We start from the raw sequence: 19,956 nt of genomic DNA on the forward strand, positions 1-19,956 counted from the left end.
TGGCGAGTGAGCAAGATCAAGGCCTCAAAGGCGGTTTCAATAGTTAATGACAATAAATCGGACCACCATCAGGGATTGGTTAACAACAGTTCCGCGAACGTGATCAGCTCGTGCTTGCCATGTAGTCCTATGGGACTCTCACCTGCTTGAACCTCCCATGCCTTTCTGACCTTTAAGCTGATTGGTTCCTGCCTAGCCCCCACCCTACATAAAAGCTGTGTGATTTCCTCAATAAATGAGATTCCTGCTGTGCCTCGTGCGCTGACAGATCTCCCAGCTCTAGTGTGTTTCCTTTGCTGCCAACACTCATCATCCTGCTCGGCCCCATATTCTCCTCAGGCGAGCCCTGAGGAGGTACATCGGACCTTGTTGCCCGACAGGGAGCAATAGGTCTTCAGATCCTCTTTAATGCTGGAGTTGGGGAGGCAGACAGTTTGGGGGCAGTGGGAATACAAGTGGCAGGGACTCAGTTCTGAATTATAAATAGGAAAAAACATCTGGATCCCAGTCTATCAATGGCTCCAAGATAACCAGAACTACCTGCTCTTGAACCCAGTAGGCCTCTAGGCAAGATGTCCCTGCCCATCTGGATATGCTGCTGGGCATTCAGCTACAATGATGCCTTTGAGGACCCTGCACCCGTGACTACTTCTCCATCGGACATGGGCAGCATTCCCTGGAAGTCAGTGATCCCAGAGGACCTTGCCAAGGAGGAAGAAGGAGAGGCCAGTGTATCCACCCTGTGCCATGACTCTATCAATGGTCACTCACAAGGTCCAGTGGTGAAGGTCAAAGCTACCCACATCATCATGAATTCTCTGATCACAAAACAGACACAGGAGAGGATTTAGCATTTTGAGCAACAGGCAGGACTGAGAGATGCTGGCTATACACCTCACAAGGGCCTTACCACGGAGGAAACCAAGTACCTCCAAGTAGCAGAAGCACTTGATAGACAAAAGCTGCAGAGTGGAGAGATAACAAAGGAGGAGAAGCAGCCTGCATCAGTCCAGTCTACCCCAAGGAGCACCCCTCACTCTTCCCCTAAGCAGAGGCCCAGAGACTGATTTTCTTCTGGTTCCTCTACAGCCTTACCTGGTCCAAATCCTAGCACCAAGGATCCTGGAAGTGAGGATAAGGACAGAAACTCATCAGATAAATGGAGCCTTTTTGGTTCAAGAACCCTTCAGAAGTCTGATTCTGGAGGTCCTGCCATTCAGGCCTACAAAGGAGACAAGAAGCCCTCTTCCATGAAGCTGATCTGTGCCCAGGCTACCCAATGGCTGAAGATCCAGCAACCTTCAAGCCACCCAAGATGGATGTCGCAGCAATAGAAAAGAAGAAGCAACTGCCACGGACCCATAATCTTAAACCACATCACTGACTTCTAGAGTGCTTTCTATTCCAGGAATTAGGGATAGAAAAAGGTTTCTTGTCCTTTTACCTTGGGTCTGACATAGGAATGGTATATTTAAACAAAACAACAACAACAACAAAAACAAAAACCAGGCTAGAGGTGGAGAGTTAGTTAATTCTGAGAAACATCAATGCAAAGTTTGTTCTTGTGTGGAAGAAATCTGTAGTGTTTTATTAGAGTCAGATTAAAAAATCTCAGCAGTGACGTTTGGGGGACTTCATTACCCTTTCTTGTGTTATTTACCCCAGAGAAGGACTCTGTTCATTGCTTACTAGGTAAATGTTTACGCCATTCCAAAACCTAGGCTTCTTTTTACCACCATCAGCCTAGGCATCAACACATTACAGTGTAGAGGTGTCTGCTGACAAGTATGGGCGACTTTGGCCTTTTTGACTCTGCTTTTGCTGTGCTCCAGGCATGTCAGATAGGGGGACCTAAGACCTGTTAAAGATCTGGGTATAGTTAACAGCCAGACTTGGCAGGGACCCCTCTTTTCTAGGCTAAAACTGGTCTCCTTGCTTTTTGGACAGTCTAATGGATTGATTGCTTTGTCCTGTAGCCAGTTCTTCATGATTCTTGGTACCTCTTTGGCCACTGCTATTGGAGGGATACTTCTCCTGTACATGTCACACAACAAACACTAGTTTTGCATATCCTTTCTTGCACTTTATAGTGAGATTAATTTAACTCCAATTTGGTTGAAACTTCCTAAAAGGAGAAAATGAAGTCTATTGATTTGATATTGATTTTTTGTGTGTGTGTGTGTGTGTGTGGTGCTGGGGATTGAGCCCAAGGCCTTGCCCATTCCAGGCAAGTGCTCTACCATTGAGCTATACCCTCCACCCTGGGATGTTAAATTTTTTTAGAGTAAAGAAGATGGTAAGTATTTAAATTATATACTTGAAGTTCATGTAAAATTAGTGTCCATTATTTCAGTTTCTTTATCCAGGTCAGGGCTTAACTTTTTGGAGGGGAGGTGGAAGTATTCAATATTAGAAAAGCATTTTTCACCAAAATCAGTCTCATATCTTTATTTAAGACATATCTTAGAAAGTGCATTTTTATTTCTCCTCACTGTGTACATTTGTCTTGAACACTGTCTCAGATGCTTGAGGTTTTGTTTTGGTTAAGATTGTTGTTTACTTAAGAAACTGACCTTCTTATAGAGAAGTCCTGAAATCTAAAACTGCCAGAACAGCTAATTTATTTGTGTCTTCTGTTATGATTTTTTGTTTGGACAATAAAAATCCTTTCTACTTTCTCAACAAAAAAAGAAAAAGAAAAAAGAAAAGAAAAGAAAGAAAGAAAAGAAAAGAATGCAAAAGAAAAGAAAAGAAATGAAGAAGGATCTCCCAAAGTACTGGACTCTTTGCAGTCCCACCAGTGATGAATGAGAATCTCTGCTTCTCCATGTCCTTTCCTGCATTTGGTGGCATCAGTATCTTACAGTTTAGCCATTTTAACTCGTGTGCAATGATATCTCAATAATTTATCAAATCTCTAATAACGTATGATGTTGAACATCTTTTAATATGTATATCTACATCAGTGAGGTGTCTGTTCAGATCTTATGCCCACATTTTAATCATGTTTTATTTTATTTTTATTATTTAACTGTTGAGTTTTAAGAGTTCTTGTATATTTTGAATACAAATCTTTTATCAGCTGTATTTTCAAATATTTTCCCCATCTGTTGTTTTTCCTTTCTCTTATGATATAGATAGAGGTTAAGAAGTGTGCCAATAGATCTTTAGATTGCTGCCAATTTATTATTTCTGGGAATGTGGGACTAGGGTATCCTTTCTTTTTGGCGGGGAGGTACTGGGGATTGAACTCAGGGGCACTCAACCACTGAGCCACATCCCCCACCACACACAATTTTTTTCCTCGTATTGAGGATTGAACCCAGGGCCCTACATATGCTAGGCAAGTCAATTATCCCTGAGCTGTATTACCAGTCCTTTTTATTTTTATTTATTCATTTATTTATTTATTTTTGAGACAGAGTCTCACCAAGTTGCCCAGGCTAGCCTTAAACTTAGGATTCTTCTGCCTCAACCTCCTGAGTCACTGGAATTACAGCTATGAAGCACAGTGCCCAGCTCTTAAGATGAATTCTAAGTGTACCATTAAAACTATTCTATCACCCAGGTCCAGAGACTGAGAAGCATGTACCTCTAGTCTTTCCTTCTAAAAACCTATCATTGAATATAGGTTAGGAGTTCTGGGAGCAACTCTAATAATTCTTGGACTTCGTATAATGCAATGTTCAAAGCATGTATACATGTGTATATTACTTGTTTGATGCAAGGGTAATTTTATAGATTTTAAAAGACTAATTTTACAAAGACAGAGCTGACTAAACCTCGTAGGATCAGAATTCTGGTTTTCTGACTCCTGGTTGGATATTCTTTCCAATCCTTCACATTGACTACTTTTAAGAAGATTTTGTATTTGGTCCTTTTGATTCTTACTCATTGTGTAAATACTCATGTTTAGAGGAAGACTTAAGATTTTTTGTCTTGTTTATAAGAAGCATAAAAATCTTAATTAACTGTAAGTATCGTTTTGGTTGTCAGTGACAGAAGGCAACTAAATTGGCTTAAGAACAAAAGGTGGAATTAATGAACTAAAAGTCCAAGGAGTGAATGAATTCAGTGGCTCAAATAAGCTAATCAATTCTCTCTGTCTCTGTCTTTGTGCTTCTATGTCAGTTTCTGTTTCACTCTTTTTGTCTCTTTCCCACTCCCCTCTCTCTCCTGTTTTCTTTTGCACAGGCTTTACTTTCAAGCAAATATAAAGTGAGTGACAGTTAAGGTTACCAACAGCTTTAGTTTCCTATCATTTTGGCAAATCTAAGAAAAAGAATCACCTCTTTCTCTATAGTTCAGGTAGGGCTCTTAGCCCATCTTGGAGCACATGCCCATCTCTGAACCAGCTACTCGGCCAGGGACTACAAGGGACAATACAGTCCCTCCCTGGTAACTAACCTGAATCTCAGATATTACCAATGATTCCTCAGTGGGAAATTAGGATGCTGTTCTTGATGAGGAGACAACAAACACTGGCAGGAATTCTATAAAGGTCTATGCCACAACAGCCGAGGATTTATTTCTCTAAATATGCCCCTTCAAATAGATGTGGGAGACATGAAAATAGCACTGAACTTAAAGTTAGAGGCCCCAAATTCAAGTCTCTCCACATTCACCAGTTCTCTGAGCTTCAGAACCCTCACACTTAAAATGATGATACAACTTACCTCCTAGGGATGGAGAGGAGAGTCAAATAATAGTGATAGCAAATACTTACATAAAGACTGAACAGTAATAACAGTAAACACTTTCTGTAGCACATAGTATGCATCAAACAATGTTCTAAGTGCTCCAGCATCATTAAATCAGTGATTCCCAGTCTAAAACTTGCATCAGAAGCACTTGGGAGACCTGGGAAAGTATAGATGGCTGTGCTCCATCCCTAGAAGTTTGGATTAAGTAGTTTGGGGTAGGGCCTAATAGTTTGCCTAACAAAGTTCCCATGGAAGGGCAGGTGTAGCAGTTAGGGAATCACGTTTTAAGAACCAATGTATTCTCCTTGGTTTTATATAAGTAAATCGAGGCTCAGATAGCAGTGACAGAGAATGCACATGTATGACCCTGGGAGCAGAGCCCGCCCCCAATGTCCCGCTAACTCTTACCAAAAGCAAATAACAAAGAAAGAAAAGGGTACAATTATTTGGTAGCAATTTTGGCAACAGTTAAGAAGCTTCACTTAGAGTAGGGATCCCCACCCTCAGTTAACTGCAGGTTTCTTTTTTAAAAAAATATTTTTAATTGTAGATGGACACAATACCTTTATTTTATTTATTTATATGTGGTGCTGAGGATCAAACCCAATGCTTCATGCATGTGAGGCAAGCGCTCTACCCATCCTCAGCCCGAACTGCAGGTTTCTCACCTGTGAAATCATCTATATGTTTTAGTGTAAATAAGCTTACTTGCATTTTTCTGGGGAGAAGGTCTACAGCTTTTGTAGACTTCCCTGAGGGATATGTGATCCCTAAAGGACTAGGCATAACCTAAAAAGAGAGAAAAAAAGCGGTTAATTATTTAGCCTACTGGAAACCAACTAAACACTGGGCATCTCAATATTTTATGATTATTTTGTTATTAAAAAGTAAAATCCAAAAGAGTAAAATCAATAAATTCTATGGAACCATTAAAATATTTTAAATGACTTTGCAATGACATTGAAAATGTCTGTGTTATAATGCCAGTAACAGTTTGAAAGTGTTGTGCCTACTGTACTTTTTCACCTGAATACTTCCTTTCCTCCACATCAAACTACTTCCAAGGTCATTAGACTGTCACATTGTTATATCCAACAGTGATTTCTCTACCCTCAGTGTCCAGGACAGCTGGCCACTGGCTCTGTTTCCATGCCATGACTAGTATATTTCTACCTCACTGATTCTCTTACCAAGTCACCAATATCGCAAACTTGAGGTATTTAGGTGCATTTAATGTATTTAAATCACACCTCCAGTCCTGACTTCTAAGTAGATATGTATAGCTATGTATGCACTTGCTTACTTAACATCTCTGGGTGACTCTCATAAGACTAAAGAACCTCAGACTAAATATTTCCAAACATGATAATTAACACTGTTTCTTGTTCACTCTTAGAACATTACTCTCATAAGAAGTAAAGGACCTCAGACTAAATATTTCCAAATATGATAATTAACATTCTTTTTCACTCTTAGAACACTGGCCCATTGTAGACTCTAAACAAATATTTGAACAAATCAATGTTAAGTGTGTGGGGGGATCATATTTAAAATCACATCTAAAAACTGTATGTATAAAATTGTACACTTGTTTAAACATATGCTATGAATAGACAATAAAATGGGAAAAACACCAAAAGAGTAACAGTACATGAAAGTAAAAGATTTTTCTCTATAATTCCTTTTCTGTTTTTAAAATTTATTCCAAGCATAGTGATTATCAGAATTTGAAATCAAGCGACCTCAGTCTGAGTGAATTCGGACACCAGCTGCACAATCTGCTTCCTCGGGTGTCAAAGAGGCTTGAAAATACATCCTTCCTTTATGGTTTGCGTGCACAATCAGCTTTACTGTAAAATTATAAAGGGAAAGGGCTTTTGCATGGTGCAGGGTATTAGTGGGACACTTAGCTGCTAATGATAACAAGCTTAGTGTTTTTTGCGTTCTTGAGGGTGCTGGGAATCGAACTCAGGGCTTTGTACGTGATAGATAAATGCTCTACCACTGAGCTACATCCCAAACCCCAGGTGTGTTTTCTTTTATAATAAAAACACTCATCTCGCTAACCTTTACTCCAGTAAGAGAAAAGAATCGCGTACCCTCAAGCCCGGCGGGCCAGCGCCGCCCCGCCTCCTCCCGCTTCCGTGAGACTGCGCCTGCGTCGACGCTTCTTCCGCCCACGTGACCCGCTCAGGCTCCTCCCCGTCCCCAACATGGCGATGCCCAGGGGCTCAAGCCGCACGTGAAAAAGACTGGGTCACTGGACTCGGAGACTACAGCGCGTGAGGCACTTTCTCCTGGCTGCCATCGGTTGTAGCTCTTCGACCCTTTCTGAGGCCCTCAGAGCCGCTGCCCCTCCTCAGCCATGAAGATAAAACCCGTTTCCCACAAGACCGAGAACACCTACCGGGTGAGCGCGGGGGCTTAGGCCGGGAGCCGCGGGTCCCTCCTGCCTCAGCCGTCAGACTAGCACAGGAACTCTTTGGGCTGCAGAGTCTGGGCAGAGCGTGGGACGCTTGTCAGGAGGCACTGGCAAAAATGGGAGATTCCGGGTGTAGTAAAAGTGGAGAGGGAATGTTTTCAAGCTTTCGCCAGTAGTTTGTGAGATTTGGGCCGTCCTGGGTTCCTTTCAGTCTAGAGTGAAATTCATTATCCCAGAATCTCCCCTGCTTCTTTATCTTTAAAAACCGAATTGGGCGGGGCGGGAGAAGATAAGTGACTTCCAGCTAATGACTACTGTAGCTTTTTCTCTGTGTGCCCCTTGATCATTTGTTTCTAGGTCTTCGTTAAAACTTTAGGTCATGTATGTGTTTAAAATCATTCGTATTGCAACAACTTGGCTGGATCCCTGTGCTTGTGTAGTGGTGTGAGACCTAATAGATCCAGATGATCTAATCGTCAGTGTTTACCTAGGTTTACCAGTCTAGTTTGGAAATCTTATTTGGAATGACATAACTGGGAGAACTTAATGCAAATATATAGAATTATTATTTTCGAATAGTAATGCAGTGCTTTTGTTGAAGATCCTGTGCCATTCATTTGTTTTTTCTCTTTTGTGTTTCATCAGTGATGCTTGCTCTTAGTTTAAAATTCGTTTATTTAATTTATGATTGGGGCTGGGGAGATAGCTCAGCTGGTAGAGTGCTCGTCTCGCAAGCACAAGGCCCTGAGTTCGATCCCCAGTACGGCCAAAAAAAAACACTTGAACCAATTTATGATTGGTAGAAAATACAAGTCTGAAATGACAAAGCATTAATTTATTTGTAATAAGAGCATGTAGGTTTTCTGAACCTTTACACTTTTTTGCTTTTACAAGACAGTTGCCCATATGTGATTATTATATAGCACTCAGATATTAAAGATGCTGTAAGTACTAAATGATAATGTATCAAATATGCTTTCCCTCCCAGTTTCTTACTTTTGCTGAACGACTGGGGAATGTGAATATTGATATTATTCACCGCATTGATCGAACTGCAAGCTATGAGGAGGTAAGAAAATGTGTGATATTAGCCAGTCTTCAAGTGTTCATGGTCTTTTTTCTTTCTTTTTAAAGTTTTTCCTGTTAATAAAAGTGAATTGTTTTTCAAGCCATTCTTATATGAATATGAAATGCTTTAGACGTGTGCTAATTCGGTAGCCATACTTGAGAGGTAAAGCACTTATTAACTGTATGTGCCTAGTTGGTACTATATTGGACAGGTGCAGACAGGGAACATTTCCATCCTTGTAGAAAGTTCTGTTGAGTGATGCTAGATAGGTAGTTGATTTGACTTGATAAGTCAACTAGCTTTTATGATTCAAGCTTTCCCTTTTCCTTGTGCATTCTAAGCAGTGCTACAGATTCATATTCTTGGAGCTATGATTTTAAAGTGATTTTGATGAAGTCACTTTTCTGGGGCTTAGTTTCCTCCTCTATTAAAAAGAGGTGAAGGGGGGACTAGGCTACATGATTTTCCAGTTCTAACCACATTCTAACTATGTCATCCCTCTGGGTGGAAATCTTCCTTATTTTACTGCATCAACTCATTATTCCTCCACTCGCTAGCTTTTTAAGGTCTTGTATAACATGCTTTTAACTTAAAGAATTCAACCTCAGTTTTAATTCTTCATTTGGCTCTAGTCAGAGTCCATTCACTGTGTGTTTGAACGCATTGTCTCTTCTGTATAGGATCAGTGTGTTAAATGATGTTACCTAGGTAAGCCCATAAATGCTTTGGGAACTCACAGTGAAGAGATCCTAACCTAAATCCTTTTTGGGGAATAGAAGGGGTGTCGAAAGGTGATCTAGATACCTGAATCGAGTTTCATTGTTTGTGTAGATGTCAGCATGGCAAGCAGGACAGGAAAGGCTATTCCACAAGGCTGAGAGAGCAGCCTATATAAAGGAACAGAGTCTAGGGAATGCATGTCACATTTAAGACCATACAAAGAAAGGATTTCGTATGCCATGCTAAGTTCAGATTTTTGCTGAAGCTGTGAGAGTGAGAGATATGAATCAGGCTTAAGTTTTCGATCTGTCTTTAGTGTAGAGGAAAGAGAACAGGCCTTGAGTCAGGAAGTCATCTAAAGTAAGAAATGATTATGGTAGTGCCAGTCAAGATGGAGAGAAGGGAAGAATTCCAGAGGTACTAGGGAAGAAGAGCCAATAGGAATTATGACCTATTGGATATATAGGAAGGAGCAGAGTGGTGTTAAAGCTTTTGGTTCCTATAACTGGGTGATTGAGAATGTTACTTATCAAGATAGAGTTGTAGGAAGAGGAGCACGGAGTTGTGGAGGGAAGATGACTTGTTGCATTTGAGACTAGTTGAGTTTGATATTCACTACCTGTGGACATGAAAATGATAGTAATCAAAAGACATTTGGGTATATGAATCTGGAGCATAGGTGACTTCAGAGGTAGAGTTAAAGGTTTGGCATTTAGCAGATGATTTATAGTTTAAGCCACAAGAAAGTTCAAAAGTACTAAGGGGTAGAATGTTAAGTTAGAGAGCCTAGGATAGGATCCTGGGCTGGGTGGTCTAGAATGACCTCAGTCACATGATTGCAGTTGTCTGGGGCTTGTTGGTCTTGAGTCTCCTCATACCTCTTTTTCTCCAATAGACTAGTCTTCTTTTTATGATGGCAGAATCTTTCCAAGAGAGTAAAAGCAGAAGCTGCAAAACCTCCTAAAACCTTGCTTTTGGTGTTGCATTGTCACTTCCATTGCACATTATTGATCAGAGTAAGTCATGAGGCCAGGTCAGAGTCAAGGGATTAGGAAATAGACTCCCATATCTTGGTGGGGGGAACTGAGGAACTGTATAGTCACATGGCAAAAGGTCAGGGACATAGTATGTCATAAATGACTGACGTGTCAGTCACTGTGGTATGCTAGAAATACCTTTTTCATTTAGGTTTTGAATTGTAATGTTTATTTCTCTTCTACCTTAGTGGGCGCTGAATGAAATTTATTGGGATTTTCTTTTTCCTGTATTCTTATTTAGTTTTATTTTATCTCATTATTTTTAAAAGTTTCCAAGGCACAATGTGTTAAAATACATTTTTTAAAATATTTTATTCATTTATTTGTATGTAGTACTGAGACTCAAACACAGTGCCTCACACATACCAGGTAAGTGTTCTATCACTGAACCACAACCCCAGCCCCCAAAGCACAATTTCATTAAAAAAAAAAACAACTTTTGGCATGTTGTTTGGGTATGTGCCTTGGTGTTCTTTGTCTTTATCTTTCTTTCTGCATACACACACACACACATACATACGCATATATACACATGTATGATAATAATTTCGTTTATTAACTTTATCTTTCAAAGAACAAGATAATATGTACTGTGTTAATGAGCTAACCAACATAATAATGAACTTAGAAAAAGACAGGTCCCCTTATTGCCAAGGAAATCAACATTAATGGTTCAGTGTATGTACATTCTTCCACACTTTTGTCTCATACTCATAAACTTATACTGACATTTATGGAGGTTTTTGTTTTGTTTTTAACAAAAAATTAGATCCCAACATATTTCACTATGTAACTTGGCTTTCATCACTTTGGTTGTATATCAACATTCAACTTACTCCTAGTTCAATATAAATGTAGTAGTTTTTTTTTTTTTTTTTTTGATGCTGGGGATTGAACCCAGGACCTCACACATGCAAAGTGTATGCCGTACCACAGAGCTACACCCCAGCCCTAATAGAATTCTTTTTAAATAGCCACATTAAGGGCTGGGGATATAGCTCAGTTGGTAGAGTGCAAGCACAAGGTCCTGGGTTCAATCCCCAGCACCACAAAAAAAAAAAGCCAGACAATGTAGTTTAGTACATATAGACCATAGGTATTCCAGCAGTTTTCCTATTGTTGGACTTTTAGTCTGTTTTATGTTTTCCCTTCACTGTAGTAAAACTGAATATACATTTTTGTACTTGTGTGTTTACAGTTTTTTCTCAAAAAAACTGGAATTGCTGGGTTAAAGGGCGTATCAATTTTTAATTTTAATAAAAAGGCCAGGTTATTTCCTCATAGAGTTTTAGCAGTTATTTCCAAAATCAGCATGAAAGAACTGTAAAAGAATCAGTACATTTTTTTCTGTGACTAAACTTGCAAAAAATCATAGAGAAAGAATTATTCCTTATGTGACTGTTTTGTGGGCTTTAGAGAGTTATTCGATACAACCAAATTAACAGAACATTGGTTTTTTTAATATTTATTTTTTGGTGCTGGGGATTGAACCCAGAGCCTTGTACATGCTAGGCAGTCATTCTACTACTGAGCTACATCCCCAGCCTAAAGTATTGTTTTTATAAATCATCTGTTGATACGATTATTTCTAATTGCTTTTTAAAGTGTTAGTTATCATCCCTTTTAAAAACAACTAAAAAGACTTTAAACTCTTAGTTTATCATTATTATGACTATTATCATTATTAAACGTGGTCATGGTTTTCTTGAACTTGTCTGATTAACAGATTGCTTTAATCTTTGCAGGAGGTTGAAACCTACTTCTTTGAGGGTCTGCTGAAATGGAGAGAATTAAATCTTACGGAACATTTCGGTATCTTTAAATTTGCTTATATTTCATTCTCTCATAATTTGTACTTTATATGTTCCAAACAACTAAATAATGATGTGATAGAAAGCAGAACATATTTTTTCACTTTTTTTCATCCAGGCAAATTTTATAAAGAAGTTATTGACAAGTGCCAGTCATTCAATCAGTTGGTCTATCATCAAAATGAGATAGTTCAGTGTTTGAAGACTCACCTGCAAATTAAGAACAGTTTTGCCTACCAGCCCCTTTTGGAGTAAGTAGCATCTCGAGAGAAAGTTTGATGACATTTTTCTGACTTTTTAAGAAATATTGTGTTTTATAGCTGCCCTTGCCTTAGATCAGGTATTTGTACTTTAGAAAGAAGAATTTACCTTTCCTATTAGATCAGAATATCAGGAAAATGTGCATTACCATTAAACAGGATCCTAGGTATGTAATTTTGTGTTTGTCATATACTCCTGAAAGAACCCCATTTTTCTTTGATACTGTAGAAGCAGGTAACTCCAACCTTGAAGGGGTGCACCTTCTGACCTTATTTTTTTGCTGAACATGTAGTATTTGAAGAACTTTTTATCTCTTAAGACTTGATATAGAAGTATTTTGGATTAATTAATCTGATGATCATAGGTAATCTATCATTAAGTTGATTTATAGACTTTATACTAAAAGAAACTACATAATCAGATGCTTCTTTTTTAAATCCAGTTTGGTCGTACAGTTGGCACGAGATCTACAGATGGATTTCTATCCACACTTTCAAGATTTTTTCCTGACCATCACCTCTATCCTAGAGACTCAGGACACTGAGTTGTTAGAATGGGCTTTCACCTCGCTGTCATATCTTTACAAGTACCTGTGGAGACTGATGGTGAAGGACATGTCCAATATATACAGGTGACCTTTTTCTCTCTCCAATATGTTTTTTTATTTGTATTTCTCTTTTCTCTGACCTCTGCCTGACTCTAAACTACCTTTGCAGCTCAGTGCCTAATTATTTCCTTATACAGAGTTGATTTGCCAGCCACAGTGACTCAATCTGGTCTAGCAATCTGTATTGAACATATCTTAAATTTATATTGACCTCACCTTCTCTCATCTACAACTATTGAAATTATACCCAGTCATCCATACCTGACTTGAATTTCATAACTTCCACAAATATTCCCAGGCACCTTTACCAGAAGTGAAAGCTTTGTACTATGTACCTCTTTGGCATTTTTTCTCATTTATATTACAAAGTTTTCATTTTAATTATTTGTAGTATAGTGCTGTTTCCTTAAAAACCTGTGAACTCTTTAAGAACCCTGTCTTAAACACCTATTTACCCAGCTGCCATTATGCTTACTAAACCAAAAGAACTACTCAGTTCAGTTTTTTTTTAAGTTTGATTTTTTTTTTATGCATTTATCTTTTTTTTTTTTAATTTTTTACAGACTGCGTTTTGATTCATTATACACAGATGAGGTACAACTTTTCATTTCTCTGGTTGTACACAATGTAGATTCACACCATTTATGTAATCATACATGTATATAGGGTGATAATGTCTGTCTCAGTCCACTATTTTTCCTTCCCCCACCCCATTTCTTCTACACAATCCAAAGTTCCTCCATTCTTCTCTTACAACCTCCCCCCCGCCCTTCGCCATACCCAGTATTTTTGAACTCATTTAGACAGGGAAGGAGAATGACTTCCATGGTAGCATTTTAAGGAAAGATTATCATCTTTTTAAATTTGAGATTTGATGAATTTTCCATTTGGTCTCCTGATTGTTTCAACATAGTAATCATCACAGGAAGGACTTAAGATCAGCTGTCAGCCCTTTACCCTGCACAACCTTCTCTTTTAGGAACTTTGAACAAAGAATGAAAGAAATATTTTTCCAGTCTTGATTAGTTCTCTATGATGCCTTGAATAATATGATTAAAAACCAAGATTATGTCATTAACAACCCATGAGGTCTTTAAGGGAATATAGTTCATTTGGTTTTATAACTTCAGCTGTCATAAAAACTATCACTTTTGAGTCTTCTAAAAACAAAAAGGTTCTTCAGTTCTAAATTTATTTTCTTTCAGTGTGTGTCATCTTCAGTACCCTGAATATTTTTATTTGAATATTGTTAACACATTTGTTCACACCATTTTTCTTACCTTCTGTTCATTTGTGTGCTCATAAATATGAACTGAGGGCATACCTTGTACCAAGTCCCATTTGGTTGTCCATTTTCTTCAGTAATACCAACAGTCTTGTATCACACGTTAGACCCAATGATCTTTAAGGACTCTAAATCCACTTGATGCTGTTATGTACACATACACTCTGAGTATTTATTCAGTGCTCTCTGCATGGAAGGCACTTGAGATACAGTCACAAATAAAACATGAAAATCCCTTTTCTCACAAGTCATTTTAATGGGGAGAAACATCTGAGGTGTACACCTGGCATGTTCAAAGAAGAGCATGAATAAGGGTAAGAGCATTTAGGTGATGTCAGAGTACTAGTAAATGGGAGCCAGTTCTTGATGGGTCTTATGGAGCACTGTAAGATTTTTTTAATCCAATGCATGAGCTCCTTTAATGTCTCTTGGGTCCATCCTTTACCATTTTCCTCTACCATCAGCCTCTGTCATGCCTTACTAGCCCATGTTTGCATGTTGTCAGTTTTCCAAGTAGATTACCAGACTCTTCTTTCTGAAAGTATTTGTTATTTAGCTAATGTTTATTAGTACCTGCTATGAGTAAGAAGTTGGTAGATACTAGGAATATGGCAAAAATGGGAGATTCATTTTCCATGGTCTTCCATATTAGAGAGGCTAATTTATATAAGTAATTTGTTATAGCTGCATGGGTATGTGACCTGCAGCAAGTTACTTAGTCTTTATTTCATTATCTGTAGAATGAGAGTAATAATGGTACTCATAGAGTTGTACTGATTAAATGAAAGTAAAACAGAATAAGTTCTTTCCTAGATGTAAGTTAAGAGTTCAAATTACTCTGCTTGATGTTCAGAGATACCTCTTTACTTGAGCAACTTTTTCTGCAGCTTTTTTTCAGCCTCCCACCTTTATTCTCCCCAACCCCTACACCTCATCATCAGATCATTCTTCCTCTTTGAGATAGAATAGCCTCCTCGTTATTTCTTGACCATGATCATTGCTGCCTGCTCCATCTTTTTTCTCATATTTATTCTAATAACAACCCCCATGGAATTCTTTCTGTCATTCAGACCTCACTGTCAGTTTTAGCTTTTCATGGAGTCTTTGCTGTAAGACCAGCACCACTGACCCTGGGACATGTCAATCTCTTAGTAATTAAGATGTTAAACTTGTGTTATACCTCTTAGGTATTCCTTGCATACCTAGCACAGTGCTGGATATATTGCTGACATGTAGTACATCTTTGTTAAAATTAAATGATTAATAAATTGTCTTATTTTTTTTTTTTTCTTACAGCATGTATAGTACACTCCTGGCTCATAAAAAACTACATATAAGAAATTTTGCTGCGGAAAGCTTCACTTTTTTGATGAGAAAGGTTAGTTTGATGTTTTATATATTTGCTGTAGTTGATCATCAAGAATCTGATGACCTACAATACTTTGTAATAATATAGTTATTATAGACTAATTTTTTAAAATACATAAACAAACCTGATACAACTTTGACTGTATCCCTCTGTAAGGTTTAGTCTTTACTCACTAATTAATGTGATATAATTTGGGTTACTCTTGTTTTTTGTTTTTGGTAATTTCTAGCTTGTATATTTCAAAAATATCTTCAAATTCACGTCAGTAAATACATTTGCAATAAGATGAATAGGAAGTTGTGTAACAGTTTCCTTTAAAATGGTAGTGTAGTGTGATTTGTGTTTGTCTGAAATTTCCCTGGTAAATTGTAGAAGGGTTTTGAAACAAAACAAAAAACATTGGTATTGAATTTCTTCTGCACTTACAAAAAACAAATATATGGTTTACTTTAAACCATAGAATGTTGCCTTACATAATTTTCTTAGTATGTACTTTCCTATTGTACCAGTGAATTCATCACTCTTTTATGTAATATTACAAATGATAGTACACTGTTGAAGTAGGTCAAGATCATTACAAATGTTTTTTCCTTTCAAAATTTTTAATTAAGAATGTAGAATAGGAAATAAGATTTTTTTCATTTGAATGTATTTATGTTGAAAATATAATTTTTCATTTTACATTTTAGGTCTCTGATAAAAATGCACTTTTCAATTTAATGTTCCTTGATCTTAATGACCATCCAGAAAAGGTGGAAGGTGTTGGGCAGTTGCTCTTTGAAATGTGCAAAGGTGTTAGAAATATGTTTCACTCCTGTACAAGCCAGGTAATTAATGGGGAGGTGTGGTTGGAGTCTATGCAGAAGGATTAAACAGAAAATAGAGAAGAATAAGGCAAATGATATGGCAGGAGGATAGATAACCTAGAACAAATACAAAGCACTAAGGGGAGAAAATTAGAGGATTAATAACATTGCTTCCTAATGTAGGCCCTAGGCATTTTTCCTTATAGAGTCATTTCTCTGTTCTTCATTGTGGATACTAGGAGGTAATAACACATTTATTAATGGGTGGAAGTAGGTAGAGAGAATCAGTTGTATGATAAAATTCCCCATCCTAGCTTGGAAATTCTTTTTGGGATGCAGTTAATTTAACCAGCAAAGCTGCCATATCCTTGATTATTCTTAAACAGATTTGTAAGGTAGCTAATATATTCAGTGTGGTAATTGCAGCCTAATACTTAAAAATAATTTAAATTGTTTATGTATTACTACAGGCAGTGAAACTAATTTTGCAAAAACTAGGACCAGTTACTGAAACAGAAACTCAATTACCATGGATTTTAGTTGGAGAAACACTCAAAAACATGGCCAAATCCTCTGTATTCCACATCTACAAAGAACATTTTGGAATATTTTTTGACTGTTTGCAAGTGAGTTCTAATTTTTAAAGATGGGTATATAATAAAGGAGTCTGAGAGTTTTCATCATTGTTGTTCTGAGTCTAGCATAGCACTCTTGGAGATTGTATATTATAATCATTTTCTTTATACTTCTGTACACAGATTAAGATTTTCCTTTCCCTTCACCCTTAGTACTCTTTATTTGATATGATGTTTTGAGATGCAGTGGTGCATAGCATTAAAAGAAGCTCTGGATTCACTCCTGTGATCGCTTTGGAGACTGAGGAAGGAGGATCGCAAGTTCAAAGCCTCAATAACAGCGAGGCCCTAAGCAACTTAACAAGATCTGTCTCAAAATAAAAAAAATATATATATTAAAAGGGCTGGAGATGTGACTCAGTGGTTAAGTACCCATGGCTTCAATCCCTGGTAGCAAAAAAAAAAGAGTCTCTGGATCCTCACTGCCTATTTAAATCTTGGCTTCACCACTTACTGCTAGTATAATTTGGGAAAGTTATTTAAAGTTTCTATTCCTCAGCCTATTCATGTGGTAAGTAAGGATGATGACAATGTTCTTTACCTCAGGGATGCTGTGAAAATGGTGAGTAGTTATTTCAAAGAACTAAGAACAGATCACTCAGTAAATGTAGCTCTCATTATCTTTAGTGACTCCTAATAAATTCCTTTTCCTTCCAAAGCCAAAGAATGTGAAAAGTTGAAATAGGTCACACTATTTCATTATTGGATGAAAAATTGAATTTAGTATCTTTCAGTTATTTTCTTTGTTAAATCCTTTGTTTGCAGGAATCACTCTTGGATCTACATAACAAAGTAACAAAAAAGAATTGTTGTGAAAGTTCTGAACAGATTAAAAGGTTATTAGAAACATATCTGATACTCGTGAAACATGGAAATGGATCAAAAGTAACCAAACCTGCTGATGTGTGTAAGGTGAGTTCCCAACTTAATATGCTTAAAAGCTTGTTGATTAAAAGCAGATTGTACATTGTTTTTACTTCTGTCTTTGCAGATACTGTCTGAAACATTACAAATAGTCAGTCTCTCCACATCTTGCCTGGAGACTCTTTTGGAGTTAATTTCTGCTTTGATCCTCGGTGAAAACATTTCCTTGCCAGAGACCCTCATCAGGGAAACCATAGAAAAAGTAATTTACTTCAACAAATATTAATTGAGTAGTTAATAACATGTTTAGCATTGAGTAAGCCTGCTGGGGAATACAAGTGAAGCGTGACAAAGGCTCTGCCCTCAAGGAATTTATAATCTTCTTAAGGAGACGTGAGTTGTATGCTGTAATGGAAATAAAATGCCATAAAAGCTAAATCTCTACAGTAAATAGTCAGTTAATATAGATAGCTTACCATATGTGAACTAGATGCTCCAGGGATAGCCCTGTAATTCCTACAGTTGGTGATGTTAGGGAAGGGGTCTGGGAGTGAGTAGTTAAAATCTAGTGAACTGATCTATTTCAGATACATGTTAAATTAACTATTAATTCTGCCTGGAGTTGAGGAACAGAAAATATTTTTGAAGATTTATATTTGAGATAGTCCTTGAAGGTTCCGTAGCGTTCTGCCAATAAAAAGAGTTTAAAAATACTAGGAGAAGGGACAGCAAAGACCTGTGTTGATAAATGTGTGCAGTCTGGGTGCATGGACACCTGAGAAAGTGTGATGTAATAGCCACAAAGCTCTACTTGGCTTTGTACAATTTAGGTTGGGTTTCATCCTACAAGTCATGGAGGGCTGTAGAAGAATTCTAAGCAGGGGCATGATTTGATGAGACTGACATTTTAGTGATTTTTGAGAGGTGGTTTGGAGGGAAGTAGTATTGAAAATTAATGTATTAGGTGCTTTCTAGCATCACATAATGCAGCTGCACACACTGGAAAGGTTAGGATCATGCTGTTTGCCCTTTTGCAATTTTGTGGAGCTTCAAAAGAACCATCCTTATGCGTGGCCTGTATCATCACTGAAACATCTATGTGGGTTCCTTTGGAGAAGACTGAGCCTTGGAACAGCATGCTGGTTGACATGCCCTCTGTTCCCATACTTTATTACTGTCTTGGGGACAAAGGGTATTCTCTGTGTACTTCAACTAATAGTTTTTACCTGTGGTCTACAGATTTTTGAGAGCAAAATGGAAAGACGTTTAATTTTGGATTTTTCTGAAGTCATGTTTGCTATGAAGCAGTTTGAGCAGGTGAGCAAGATAATAAGTTTTGAATATTCTTTAAATCTGTCATGATAAAATAATCAAATTTGAAATCCTGTGATTTTTCTTTGTTTTTGAGAGAAACAGATTTAGTGTTTGATGTTTTAGTCAGTTTTTTATTTTGAAGAAATTACATTCAATTGTGGTTTATAGGTGAAACTTTATTCCATATACTAAGGCATTTAAAATGATTTATAGTAACCAACCTATTTTTATTAACACTTAAGCTAGTTATAGAATCATGCTGTAAAATTGAAAAAACACTTTAAGAAACTTTTAAGTGAATTTTAAGTATAGAAAATAGTGTCTGAAACAGCTCGTTTTGGAGGAAGATTGAAAATTTATTTCATTGCTTCAAAAGAAATACTGATGAAACAAATTCTTTTGTCAAATTCAAAGTTTATTTTACCTGCTTCCTCTTATGGCCATCAAACATTTGCCACTCCCCATAACTAGTAATCTTATAGTATACTTACAGAAATTTATGGCCGTTGGAGACATAGGCAGAATTAATAGTTATAATTCAAAGACCTGTTGTCTTTTTCTTCTCTTAATTCTTAATAATATATATTTGACTAGGAAAAAAAACAAACAAACCCTCTTTTTGTGTCCTAGATCCCATTGCTGCTCCATGAGGACTTTATCACACTCTAGTTTTCTTAGCAAATATGTCTTTTTCTTCTCTCAGTTCCTTCTGGACTTATTTTTTTTTTTAATCATTTTTCTGTCATTTAAAATAGTGACACAAATCTAATATAGTCATTTGTCCTCCACATCCACCTTACCAGAACCAACCAATATGAATGATTTTTGCTAATTTTTTTTTTCTGGCATTTACTTTATAATTTTAAGTCAGTTGAATATACTACTTTTACTTAGTTTGTAAGTTTTAGTCCTCATCTATAGATTTCTTCCTGTAGTAGATGATTTTGGGTTCTTTTATGTCCCTCATCTTTGTGATAGTGTTACATCACAGATTTTGGCTGAACCGCGTGGTTTTTGTAAACAAGAAGTATTTTATGATTATGTATCCTATTT

At 37.3% G+C, this 19,956-nt stretch overlaps 1 protein-coding gene, 1 long non-coding RNA gene and 1 pseudogene across 4 annotated transcripts in view; 2 read left to right on the forward strand and 1 right to left on the reverse strand.

Annotated features, from left to right (window-relative positions):
* Positions 1-536: 536 nt before the first annotated feature.
* LOC306661133 (putative monooxygenase p33MONOX) lies at positions 537-1,384 on the forward strand (annotated as a pseudogene). The gene has a single exon. The product of its transcript is annotated as a putative monooxygenase p33MONOX (transcript).
* A 3,708-nt stretch (positions 1,385-5,092) lies between these two features.
* Positions 5,093-6,848, reverse strand: LOC306661473. Its single transcript, XR_013763882.1, has 3 exons — positions 6,771-6,848; positions 6,446-6,553; positions 5,093-5,492 (listed from the first exon to the last, which is right to left on the reverse strand). It is a non-coding gene; the product is annotated as an uncharacterized lncRNA (long non-coding RNA).
* A 54-nt stretch (positions 6,849-6,902) lies between these two features.
* Positions 6,903-19,956, forward strand: part of UTP20 (UTP20 small subunit processome component) — a 95,770-nt gene continuing 82,716 nt past the window's right edge. For both annotated transcript variants that reach the window (XM_079141336.1, XM_079141337.1), the window contains exons 1-11: positions 6,903-7,113; positions 8,114-8,194; positions 11,697-11,763; positions 11,881-12,013; positions 12,466-12,654; positions 15,212-15,293; positions 15,974-16,111; positions 16,561-16,716; positions 17,491-17,637; positions 17,717-17,851; positions 18,829-18,906. In XM_079141336.1, coding sequence (XP_078997462.1) covers positions 7,069-7,113; positions 8,114-8,194; positions 11,697-11,763; positions 11,881-12,013; positions 12,466-12,654; positions 15,212-15,293; positions 15,974-16,111; positions 16,561-16,716; positions 17,491-17,637; positions 17,717-17,851; positions 18,829-18,906 — 1,251 coding nt within the window. In that variant the 5' untranslated portion in view covers positions 6,903-7,068. The remainder of the gene's footprint in view (positions 7,114-8,113; positions 8,195-11,696; positions 11,764-11,880; positions 12,014-12,465; positions 12,655-15,211; positions 15,294-15,973; positions 16,112-16,560; positions 16,717-17,490; positions 17,638-17,716; positions 17,852-18,828; positions 18,907-19,956) is intronic.

This window comes from Sciurus vulgaris, assembly GCF_902686455.1.
Source record: "Sciurus vulgaris genome assembly, chromosome: 5".
Taxonomy (NCBI): domain Eukaryota; kingdom Metazoa; phylum Chordata; class Mammalia; order Rodentia; family Sciuridae; genus Sciurus; species Sciurus vulgaris.